The following is a 13,292-nucleotide window of genomic DNA, read 5'->3' as shown; positions in this document are numbered from 1 at the left end:
TGTTCTACTAAGTACCGAATCGAATGTGAGAATATGAAATATTCTTGGGAGAAAGTTCGTGGTTGAAAACCACCACATGCAAATTTTCAGCAGTTTTCCATAAACGTCTTGATAAAGGCCATAGCGTTGAATCGACCTGTATAAGAGATAGACGACTTGTCTCCTTACGAACCTGTATTGATTTCAGAGGTAATAAATATATTGAAAGTTTGGACTATATTCGATAAAATATTCATAGTCAGATTCAGTAACGTCTGTGAAAACTTCTGACAGAAAAAGTGATAGGACTGATACGGGAGCGCATTATGCTCTTATTGCTTCAAAGTTATATAAGCATGTGAATTCTTTTCTCACCAATACGAACATGTGTCTAGACAAAGACAAATGGTATCATTCGCATGAAGATAAAGATTTTGATATGGCTATGGAAATCATTATTTTCCCATACGAAATCTTGAAACTGTAGAAGTATGGAACGGTTCGAAGATCAAATTTCTCTTTATAAATTTTTTTTTGCTTCTTATTAATCAATAATGTATCGTCTTGAATAATAAACAGTGTGAGTGAGTCTTTGACTCGTACAAATATTTTAACAAAGGATTCTTGAGGCCGAAAGAGACACTTTTTTCCTTTACCATTTATTCCAAATCGGCTCGATTTAAAATATACAGGCTGTTGAAAAACCATAAAAAAATGTCACAAACGGTTTTTTCGAATGAAATGGCTTTATCTTTTATCAGCGCCAAATCGAAAAAAATGGTATAGGGAAAAAGTTTTTTTTGACCTCAAGAATCTACTGTTAAAATATTTGTGCGAGTCAAAGACTCACTTTTTATACAAGGTATGGTTTCTCAATTAGATACAAAAAATCGCATCGATAACAGTTCTTGAACAAAGAGCTTTTAGTGTTAAAAAAATCGAATTACTTTCACGAAGCGCTTAGTAGGTAATCAGTATTTAGTGAAATTCCAGTGCTTTGTGCTCGAGACACGAAAGAACTCTTTGTCAGAACTTTTTGCTTAGTACTCAAAGACCATATTTCAGTATATTCTATTCACTTCTGATACACCTTAAATTGGTATATATGGTATCCATATTAGAATATGCTACTGTTGTGTGGTCACCATTTTATCATGTACCTACACAGTAAAGTAACAAGCTAGAAAGGGTACAGAAGAAATTTCTAAGCTCAAAATTCCCAGTGAGAGTTAAATTATAATAATCTTTACGATATGATGGGACTGCAAACACTCCTTGTGAGAAGAAAGAACTTCGATTTGATGTTCATTTACAGATTATTAAATAATTACATAGAATTAGTCTGAATGCCAATACAGTCTCCCTCAGAACTGGAGAACAATTTTTCATTAAGTTTTGTCCAAAAAACCACAGTTTCCACAATCGTGTGAATGTATATGATATATAGATATAGATAGAGCTTTAAGAGGAGTCAATACACGCACCGGCGACCTGCAGTCCAAGACTGTCAACTTAAACTGAAACTCCAAAAAACTGTTGTGCAGTTGCACTGAAGATCTACGTATCTGCAGTCCTGGACTGCAGTTCGCCGGTGCGTGTATAGGCACTTTTAGACTTTTTGCTAATGTCCATATTTGACTTAAAGAATTATTTCTTTATAGGAGAATAATAGATGATTTATTGTTATTCTATTTTTGGTTAATTGTCAGAATTTTAGTTTTTTCATAAAATTATTTTCGGGTGAATTTATATATTTTCTGATTTGATGAAACTGTTTTAAATTGTAAAATGGCTTGTACCGTTTCAAGTGACATGGGGTTATTCATTACATAAAAGATTCTGAAAGAGTGTGTGCTCGTCACGGCTCTGGCGGTAACAAGGAAGTATATACAGGATGTTTGTTTTGGTTTAACGAAAACAGAAAGTTTGTCCGCACCTGGAATTTCCAACTGATACTGATAGTTGGTCGATCTGAGGGCAGTTCTCAACTGTACGAAAATTAAATTGAAACCATGGTAAATCACCGATGCTGTATGGCAGGATACATATTTTCTGCAGAACCAGAAACATAAATCACCCTGTAAATATGAAATGAGGAAATATATCCAACATTTGTAAGTGAGATCAAGATTCGCCTTATTGATATACTTTTGATATACCGGGTGGCCCATACCAGACGCGGCGCTAATTTTGAGGGAGTAAATAAAGATATTTTGAAAATCTTTTCTTGTGATGTGTGTAGGATGTCCCAAAGCACAATTTAAGATTATTGTCATATATACAGGGTGTTCGAAAAAAAGATATCGCCCAAAGTTACACTTTTTTAAATATAACACCCTATATTTGACCTCAAAAATTTAATAGCAAGCTCAAGTTATGATGAATTTCCTCCTATTATGTACTTTATAGCCCAGAAGCACCCTTTACGAAATAATGACGAAAATATGGAGTTTTTTTAAATAGCAAAATGAAGAAACTAGTTACGCCAGCGATACAGACAGAATTTTGTAGACATTTGTAGTTGATGATCGTCGAAAACTTTCTTATTTCAAATGGCATACCCGGTATTTCTATATCTCGTTGAACGTAAATAGCACTGATCGACAAAATTATAGCTTTGTTCTCCCACCTAAGGAAAATATATATATTTTTAATCTTCGTAGCCAAGGTATAAACGCACGATAAATAAAAAGTGGAAGTTAGCTCTTGTTGTTTTTTAATGATTATATTCATGATTTTTAACAAAAACAATGCATTACAATATTTGCAATGGTGTAAAAGATTCCGATCGCTTAGATCTTTTGTCTGTTCTGCTGTAGGACGACTCCAGTATTTCTCTAATGATGGACCAACAATAATCAGCAAGCATAGAGGGTTCCCCTTTGCCTTGGTAGCGTTTTTCGAATGACGTGATGTCTTGATGGAATCGCTCTCCATGCTCGTCACTTACGGCTCCCATATTTTGTGGAAAGAAATTAATATGTGATTGCAAAAAGTGTATTTTTAAGCCCGTTTGCAACAGCCGAGAATTCTCTAGAGAATTTGCTCGAAAATTCATGCGCCGTGAATTATATACCGTTGCATACGCACTTTCGGTAGAATTCTCTGTTCAGTTACATACAAAATAATCTCTGCCGTTTTCTTGCGAGAATTTTGTAGAGAATTCTCCATAGAATTCTCGGCTGTTGCAAACGGGCTTTAAGGACATGTTGCATCCCATTTTTTTATGAGCATGTAACATCGTTTTGACGATATTTACATATTGCGGAGATTTGTGATTGCCAAGAAAATTTTTGGTCACCTCTACAAAGGACAACCAGGCTTCTTTTTCAAAGTCATTCAAAGCTGCCAGAAACTGAACTTGTTTCAATAGTTTGTTTATTTTATAAAGTATCGTAGGATGCAGAAGTCCGAACATGGACAATTCACGCATGTCTTTTATTTTGATAACGGGAGCTAAACAAACGTAAGTACTATTATTTTTGTAATAAGGTGAAGAATACCTATCAAAAAAAATATAAATCTCTTAGGTGGGACATGTTGCATCCCATTTTTTGATGAGCCTGTAACATCGTTTTGACGATATTTACATATTGCGGAGATTTGTGATTGCCAAGAAAATTTTTGGTCACTTCTATAAATTAACTCCGGCTTCTTTTTCAAAGTCATTCAAAGCTGCCAGAAACTGAACTTGTTTCAATAGTTTGTTTATTTTATAAAGTATCGTAGGGTACAGAAGTGCGAACATGGACAATTCACGAATGTCATTTATTTTGAGAACGGGAGCTAAACAAACGTAAGTACTATTATTTTTGTAATAAGGTGAGGAATACCTAACAAAAAATATATAAATTTCTTAGGTGGGAGAACCCTTGTTGAATAGTGTAGTTATTTTCCTATCAAGTGCGGAAAGTGATACTTGCCCGCACGAAACTGAGTTCGGGTAAGACACTTTCCGCAAGAGTTAGGAACAATATTTTTTCTACAAGCTCTTGAAATATATAAATACATATATTCAATTCTCGAAACAGATCATATCTCATTTGATTAATTCATATATAATGACAGACGTAATTCTGTCGTTAGTCGTTACAATGGGTTTCTCATGGTTGACGTTCTGTGCATAGACATGATATAGAATTTAATTTACTCTATAATATTTGCGTGCGGGAAAAACCCCCTGCTAATCCATTCCCGCAAGAAATAGCAGGCGTTTTTCCCGCACCTTTTGGGAAAGTAACTCTTTGCAACTTGGAATGCGTGCGGGAAAAAGGTTGAACGCGCACGCTTGTAGAAAATAGTTATTTTCCTATCAAGTGCGGAAAGTGATACTTGCCCGCACGAAACTGCCGTTGCCCGAACGATGCGAAGCAGAGTTCGGGTAAGCAGTTGAGTGCGGGCAAGACACTTTCCGCAAGAGTTAGGAACAATATTTTTTCTACAAGCGCTTGAAATATCTAAATGTTTCCATTTCACGAAACATATCATATCTCATTTGATTAATTCATATATAATGACAGACGTAATTCTGCATGTCGTTACCATGGGTTACTCATCGTTGACGTTCGGTGCATAGAGACATGATAGAATTTAATTTATTCTATAAGATTTGCGTGCGGGAAAAACCCCGCACGTTTTGGAAAAGTGACTCTTTGCAACTTGAAATGCGTGCGGGAAAAAGGTTGAACGCGCACGCTTGTAGAAAAAATTAATTTCGAAACTATCTTCATAAGATTTTCCTACATCTAAACCAGATAGTTTCTGAGCCATTTTCGATTTTTAATTCAAAACTAGTAAACCATTTTCACCATTATCTCATAAATGGTCCTTCTAATGTATAAAGTGATCTGAAAAATAACATCATAATTTGAGCTCGTCATTCCATTTTTGAGGTCAAATACAGAGTGTTACATTTAGAAAAGTATAACTTTGGTCTATATCTTGATCCTGTATATATGACAATAATTTTAAATTGTGCTTTTGAACACCCCACACACCACAAGAAAAGATTTTCAAAATATCTTTATTCACTCCCTCAAAATGAGCGCCGCGTCTAGGGTGGGCCACCTGGTATATTTATTATACAGTCACTCAGCGAACACCGACCCTGTAGAAGAAAAATTTCTACTCTACAGAACAACATTTTTTAGAAAATGTAATTAGATAATAATTTATTACTCTGAATTCGAATGACCGTTCATCATACGAGGTTAACTCATTCTTGACTCGACCCTGATGGTTGAATGAAAATTCCCGCGGTCGAATGAATCATTATCACGAGATCGATCGAAATCGTCAGTTCCTCGGTCAGTCCTCCCCACCCCTAAAAAAAGAATTTGAATTTACCTGGAGGTGTTTCTACTCTGGGCCTTTCATCCTCACATACGCATTCGTTCTTCTTCAATCCAGGGGTGAGCAGAAGTGTTGACATAATGATATCAATAGCGCACTAAATAAACAAAACACAACGAGGATTCGAATAATCGCTCACGTTCTGGCTTCTCGTTTCGTACGAGGACTAGTGTTTGAACGCTCGCTTCTAATGTTTTCACTGTTTTCAGCGATGAATTTGAATGATGCGGTTGAACAACTCGTGCTACCAACTTTATGAAAAGCAGTTTGGCGAATGACGCAGACGCGAAAGGGATAAGGCGTTCTGTTGCTTATTTATGGTACCTTAAGTGACTTGAATCTTCGGCTGAGCTATGAGTTGTTTGTTGATTCTTACCAGAATTAGCAGTGGCGGAGATAGGCGACTACACTAATAGCGTTTTCTATTGGTAAAACTAGTGCTTCACTGTTGCAATTTTAATGTTTTATTAGTGTTTTCAGTGCAAGAATTCATATTCTTTCGTGAAACTGGTTCCGCAATACAAATAACTCCGGATCTGCCGAATAAGCGAAATACTGCAATGAATCTATACTCCATTCACTTTTATTTTAGCACTCGGTGGGCCGTGAAATAATTTTCTCAAGTTTTTGTAACTAGAACGGAGAAAGGTTGGCATGTACTCATGAAATGTCGTTAATGTCATAAGGTCATTGCCACAACTGGTATCAATTAATATTTATTTATTTATTCATTCATTTAAGACAAATAGGAATACACACAGGTGGCAACACCCAATACAGCATTCACAGTTTAACAATATATACAATATAAAAATAATAAATCGACTTTATTGGCACTACTTAACAAGTAAAAAAAAGAACTATACAACTTACATAAATCGAGAAGAATCGCCGGGCGAAGTTTAATCTCCCCTGTAATGTATTAAAGAAAACTCGGTAATTGTAGGAAACACTTTATTCACATCAGTTCTCTAAATCGAATGCCACGAGTTGGAACAAATCTGCTTATGGTTTACATAACTCATATTTCAACTATATTAGTCATCTCGCTGCGTACAGTATATTTCCAATACTCTACATCTCTATCTTTCTTTATAATTTTTCAGAAAGTTCAAATTTACATGACATTTCTTTTCTTTATTCTCACAAAATAAAATTCTATTTGAAACTATGGTATATAGATATGATACCGTTTCTGTTCAGAAAAATTACATAAATAAAGACTAATTGAGAATGAAAAAAAACATGACAAACATTAGAAAATGAAACATTTTTTCTTACAATAATAATAAACTTGAATATTAAAGTTATATATAGGAGAGTGAGAAATGTATATATATATATATATACTTGTCTTATATGAACCAAAAAATATAGAAAATAAAGATTTAATGGCCTTAGACTAATCTAGAATGAAAATGGCAAACATGAATTAACTCCTTTTGGGGAAATATAAACTTCAATTCAACCAGATAAACAAATAGATACAGATACACAAAATTCAAACAATAACCGATATTGATCTAAATGCAAATAGTACTCCAGGTGCGAAAGAAAATAAGATGATAACGCTACAATCTAAGGCAATTAAATATAGCGGTAAAATATTTGAATCATTATGTGCATGGTGGTGTAGCAACTGTCCATTCACCGGCAATTTTCTTCAAATGGACAACATTCTTTCGAAGAGTTTGTCCCGTTTCGTCATTCTCTATTTCAACATCAGCTCCCTGTTTTTTGGTAATAGTATGCGGTGTTGCGTTAAAAGTGGGAGTAAGCTTATTTTCTTTAAGAATATTTTTGACGAATACTTTGTCTCCACACTGTAACTCGCTCTCTTGGGCTTTTCTTTTTCTGTCTGCATAAATTTTCCCTTTTTCTTTTTCCCATATATCCTGATCACGGATTTCTTCCTCCACTACATCCATGGAGAACTCATTTGAGTGGGAAGGTAAAATGGGTAATTTGTCACGAAATTGTCGCCGGAAAAATAATTCCGATGGTGTTTTGCCGGTAGTAGAATGAGGAGTACTATTATACATCATCAAATAGTCTAATAAATCATCTTTCCAATTTCTTTTATTAATATGACTAATTTTTAATCTTTTCAGTATATCTCGATTTTGGCGTTCTACTTCTCCGTTTTGTTGAGGCCAATAGGGTATACTGTGGAATAGGATAATATTATGATTTTTGCAAAAGTCTTTGAATTCTTGGCTACAGAATTGTTTTCCATTATCCGCAGTGATGGATTCGGGTATACCTAGCCTAGAGAAAATTTCTTTCAAAACTCTAATGGTATCAGAAGAGGTGATATTCTTCATGCATTTAATCTCCTTATATCGACTGTAGTAATCTACAATTACAAATAAATATTCATTACTTGGAAGAGGTCCCATGAAATCAATAGCTGTATCTATCCATGGGCTTATTGGCAATTTACGTCTTTTCATTGGTTCAGGGGGGGTTAGGTGCAGAAACTAAGGTACAATCTTTGCAATCTTTCACAATTTTTTCCGCATCATTGTCTATTTTTGGCCACCATACTTTGCTTCTGAGTCGTTTCTTCATTGCTACAATCCCGGGATGACCCTCATGAGCCAGATCCAGCACTCGTTTCCGGAGTTTTTCTGGTATAACGATTTTATCACCCCGTAATAAAATTTCAGAATAACAAGAAAGCTCATTTTCAAAGATTTTAAACCTCTCAGTCCCTTCTGGCCAACTACCTTCCTTTAAAGCTGCTTTAATCAATTCTATTTCTTTATCACTTTTTGTATATTTTTTAAGTTCTTTTATGGTGATAGCTACAGGTTTCGTGTACTCAATTAAATGATGGATGAATTCTTTTTCAAAGGGCTGGTCTTTTTCATTATGGACGAGTAAACGGGATAGAGGGTCTGCTATATTTGTTTTTCCTGGGCGGTAGACAATTCTATATTTAAACGATTGTAGCCTCAAAACCCATCGTTCAATACGAGCACAAGGTTTGGATTTTGGACCAAAAATAACCTCCAGAGGCTTGTGATCAGTCACTAATTCGAAATAATCTTTGCCAAACAAGTATATTTTGAAATGCTCAACGGCCCATACAAGAGCTAGAGCTTCTTTTTCGGTTTGACAATAACGCCGTTCACAGTCTGTCAAACTTTTGTTAGCGTAAGAGATAACTCTAGCTCCCTTACTGTCGAACTGTAACAAGATAGCACCTAAACCCACAGGACTCGCATCGGCTATCACCTGTGTTCGGTCTTGTGGATCATAGTAGCCCAAAACAGATCTACTAGAAAGAGCATTTTTCAATTTGGAAAACGCTTCTTTTTGTTCTCGCTTCCAATGATTTTCGATATTGGCATTCTTCCCTAGTTTTGACCGGAGAAGTTCTCTCAGGGGTTCGGTTATGGTTGCCAGATTCGGAATCCATTTACCAACAAAATTAACCAATCCTAGGAAACTCTGCAGTTCATCAATTGTTTTTGGGTCGCGAAAGTTCCTTATTGCATCAATATGAGTTTTTGAAGGTTTGATGCCCTCCCTTGAAAGAACGTGGCCAAGAAAATTGACTGAACTCATTTTGAATTGACATTTTTCATTGTTAAGAAGTATGTCGTGATTCTTGAGCGTATCTAGTGTTCTTTTCAAATTTTCATCATGTTGATTCTCATCTTCCCCAGATACAATTATGTCATCGATAAAGTTGATTGTGCCAAGGCAATTGATCAGTATTTTTTCCATAATTTTTTGGAAGATTTCTGGAGCACAATTTATACCAAACATAAGCCTTTTGTATCTGAAAAGGCCCTTCCTGGTGATGAAAGTAGTAATGAAACGAGAAGATTCCGATATTTCCACTTGATGAAAAGCATTTTTTATATCCAGTCGCGAAAATAAGGTAGCCCTCCTCAACTGGGGAACAAGAGTTTCCATTGTTGGTAGGGGATGATTTTCCCGGGAAATGGCCTGATTTGCACGTCGCATATCAATACAAATACGAACATCGCCATTTCCTTTAAGCACAGGGACCATGGGTGATATCCATTTCGAGGGCTCATTAACTTCCTCAATTATGTCTTTGTCTAGTAGATCTTTCAATATATGGTCAACTTTTTGTTCCAAAGGTATCGGTATTCGTCTGTACGGTTGTACAACAGGTTGCACATTCTTGTCAATTGGAATATCTACGACTATGCCCCTGATCTTGGGAAAAGCAGACGTCACACAGTTTACATTCACTTCGATTTTCAAAATACCCAATGAGGTTGCGGTTATTTTTCCTAAAAGGTTGTTTTTGCCGTTCTTTATAACGTAAAACTTAGCATTTTCTTTTTTATTATTAGCTCTGATTTCTGCTTCGAAATATCCTAATACTGTCAACGGTTTGCTACTTGCATATGAAATAAACTGTTTGTCTGTTCCCTTCACTTGTTTCCGTATACTTATTCCGCTTTGTTTCAAGTTTTCCCAGGTAATTTCATCTATAATGTTGTTTTTACTGCCCGAATCAACTATCATAGGTATCATAATACCTCCCACATTACAAACGATAGTTGTATCATCGTCCAAATGGAATATGTAATCCGGGTCCTCAGATTCACTGTCCAGTTTATTAATCGAGTTTGACTGTTTACTATATTTACTTTTTCTTTCGCTTCTCTGGGGAAGCGTCTCCCTTTTTCTCCTAGACTTACAATATTTTCTAAAATGACCCCTAAAATTACATTTTGTGCATGTTGAATCTCTAGCAGGACACCTTGGATCCTGTGAATTGTGCCGCAGATTTCCACATCTAGAACAACCTTGTTTTTTTAGATTATTCAAGTCGCTAGGAAAGTCATTTTTAATCTGCAATTTATTTATTGTGTCGCTAGTGCTAGGGGTGGCTTTATCAGCATCTTCAAATTTCTGCATTTGCCGATTCACAGATTCCAAGGCGTTGGCTTCCAATATGATATCATCTAGTTTGATATTGTCTCCTAGAGATAAAATTTTCCGTCTCAGATCTTTCGATTTACATTTTTCAGTTATTTGGTCGATTAAATGTTCCTCCATATCACTAAAGTGACACTTCGATGCTTGGTGTCTCAGTCGCACCAAAAACTTATCAAATTTCTCATCATCTGCCTGCTTCATCAAACGAAATGAATATCGTTCAAATAACTTACTTTGCTTAGGTAAGAAATACTCATCAAGTTTTTGTAAAGCTAACTTGAAGACATCTACGACTTGGTTGCCATCCACTGTGGGATCAATATCTGCTCCAGGTAAACTGTAGAATATTTCTTGCAATGCCATGCCGCCCGAGTGTAAGAGGATGGCTTTCTTTTTGGCTGGTTCTGCTATGTCCGATGCGGCAAGATAGATCTGTAGCGCTCTTTTCCATTTCTCCCATCTAGATCCTAGAGATAGTGGATCACCTTCGCATTGGAATTGCTCAATTCCCGAAAGAGTGGTCATTCTAGAAATCAGATACCAGATATTTCATTTTAGTATATTGGCGCATGAGAATTTGGGTCTTTTGGTTCACTAGCTAACTTGGAGAAATTAATCCAATTTCTTATTTTATTTTTTTTTTATTGATTTAAGCTTACTTAGAACTTTTCCAATTTTATTTGGTTGACAACCTCAATTTGAGCATTGTATAAAGACTTATCTTTATCCAATGATTTGAGGTAACTTGGAAATTTATCCAATTTTATTAATTTGACAAGCTTAATTTGAGCTAACTTGGAATCTCATCCAATTTCATTTAGTTGACAAACTTAATTTGAGCTAACTTGGAAATTTATCCAATTTTATTCAGTTGACAAGCTCAATTTGAGCTAACTTGGAAACTTATCCAATTTTATTCAGTTGACAAGCTCAATTTAAGCTAACTTGGAAATTTATCCAATTTTATTCAGTTGACAAGCTCAATTTGAGCTAACTTGGAAACTTATCCAATTTTATTCAGTTGACAAGCTCAATTTAAGCTTACTTGGAAATTTATCCAATTTTATTCAGTTGACAAGCTCAATTTGAGCTAACTTGGAAACTTATCCAATTTTATTCAGTTGACAAGCTCAATTTAAGCTAACTTGGAAATTTATCCAATTTTATTCAGTTGACAAGCTCAATTAAAGCTAACTTGGAAATTTATCCAATTTCGAACCGAATTCAAATGAACTCGAAATTCAGTATTTTTTGTTTACTCACTTTGAACTCCTTTTGTCACTTTTGAACTCTCACTTATGAACTCCTCTTGTCCTTCTTCACTTTCCACTATTCCAATAATCAAATTTACTTTATCCTCGTCGCCAAAATGTAATGTATTAAAGAAAACTCGGTAATTGTAGGAAACACTTTATTCACATCAGTTCTCTAAATCGAATGCCACGAGTTGGAACAAATCTGCTTATGGTTTACATAACTCATATTTCAACTATATTAGTCATCTCGCTGCGTACAGTATATTTCCAATACTCTACATCCCCTATGGTAAATTACAATATAAAAATGAAATATAGAGTACACACATAGTGAATAGACAACCAACAGCCTCAAAGGAAGAGAATAACAATCTCCATGCAAAAAAAAATAGCATTCTACATTAATTAAACATAAAGGAATATATGAGTACCACCACTGACTTAAAAAAAATCTGAAAAAAATACATATCTATTCTCCGGTAAATAGAAAAGATTTAAGCTGAGACTTAAATGCAAAAAACGATGTGAAATTTCTAACATCGATGTCAAATGTATTCATTACTTTTGCAGCATTAAAGGAAAACCACCTACGAAACCCAGCTGTTCGATGAGCCGGAACTGTCAACCTGTACGGGTATCTAATGTTGACGGAGTGAACACCAGATTTAGGAACCAAATGATCACCCTGTTTTCCATCCTCAGCCAACCCAAATTCTTGATCTTTCCAGACACATGATCAAACTCACGAAGACCAAAAACAAATCTGCAACACCAATTCTGCACAAGCTGAATTCCAAACAGGGGCCATAAATTATGTCGCAATAGTTGAAAGTTGACAAAACTAATACCTCTGATAAATTTTTCCCATCTGAAAAGTCAAATATTTACGTGCAGAATAGAGAATTCTAAGCTTATGGAACGCCGACCTAACTAAAGTGGAAACATGCTTCCGAAATCTCAAATCTTCATCAAATAAGACTCCCAGATTCCTGGCGTCATTACTTATATCTAACTTATCCCCGTTGAGACTGAGATCCAAACTGGCTCTGATTTTATCCCTATCCTTCCTTTTACCATAAACAATACATTTGGTCTTCGCCGAGTTAATGGAAAGATTATGAGATTTACACATTTGTCGAATCGTTACAAGGTCCTGGTTGACTCTAGCCGAAGCCAAATTCAATTCACTTCCCCTAAACCAGAACATCAACTGAACATCGTCAGCAAATGCCTCAGCAATGCAGTGGTCTAAGCAAGAGAAAAGATCAGCCACATAAATAATGAACAACAATGGCCCCAATATGGAACCCTGCGGAACGCCTGCCCAGATTGATTTCGGTGTCGCGTACCTGCCGTCCACCAGCACCTTTAAACTTCGGAATGTTAGGACGGATCTTATCATAGAAACAGCTGAGGCAGAGAAACCAAAATATTTTAGCTGGGCATACAGAAGGGAATGATTAATCGTGTCGAATGCCTTCGAAAAATCAAGCAAAATATGAAGTACAGAATAACCCCGATCAAGATCATGGAATATTTTATTTGTGACCGATGCCAGAGTAGTAGCAGTACTGTGATTCCTGCGAAAGCCAGACTGGTACGATGGTAGCAAATTGAAGTCATTGACGTACTCCGAAATCTGATCAGACAAAACCTTCTCCAACACCTTAGACAAAAGTGGCAGAATACTGATGATCCTCAAATCCGAAAAAGAAGTAGGCTCCACTGTTTTCGGAAGCGGTATACCAATAGCGTACTTCCACTGCACAGGAAACA

At 35.7% G+C, this 13,292-nt stretch overlaps 2 protein-coding genes across 2 annotated transcripts in view; both read right to left on the bottom strand.

The window, feature by feature from the left end:
- LOC123319075 (carbonic anhydrase 7-like) overlaps positions 1-5,586 on the bottom strand; it is a 38,551-nt gene extending 32,965 nt beyond the window's left edge. Inside the window, exon 1 of the mRNA XM_044905923.1 lies at positions 5,326-5,586. Coding sequence (XP_044761858.1) covers positions 5,326-5,410 — 85 coding nt within the window. The 5' untranslated portion in view covers positions 5,411-5,586. The remainder of the gene's footprint in view (positions 1-5,325) is intronic.
- Positions 5,587-7,788: 2,202 nt separating this feature from the next.
- LOC123319358 (uncharacterized protein K02A2.6-like) lies at positions 7,789-11,790 on the bottom strand. Its single transcript, XM_044906276.1, has 2 exons — positions 11,524-11,790; positions 7,789-10,786 (listed from the first exon to the last, which is right to left on the bottom strand). Exon 2 carries the CDS (start codon positions 10,783-10,785, stop codon positions 7,789-7,791), a length of 2,997 nt encoding a protein of 998 aa, XP_044762211.1. The 5' UTR covers position 10,786; positions 11,524-11,790.
- Positions 11,791-13,292: the final 1,502 nt, after the last annotated feature.

This window comes from Coccinella septempunctata, chromosome 8 (genome assembly GCF_907165205.1).
Source record: "Coccinella septempunctata chromosome 8, icCocSept1.1, whole genome shotgun sequence".
Taxonomy (NCBI): Eukaryota; Metazoa; Arthropoda; class Insecta; order Coleoptera; family Coccinellidae; genus Coccinella; species Coccinella septempunctata.
This window is presented reverse-complemented; position numbering and strand designations above follow the sequence as displayed.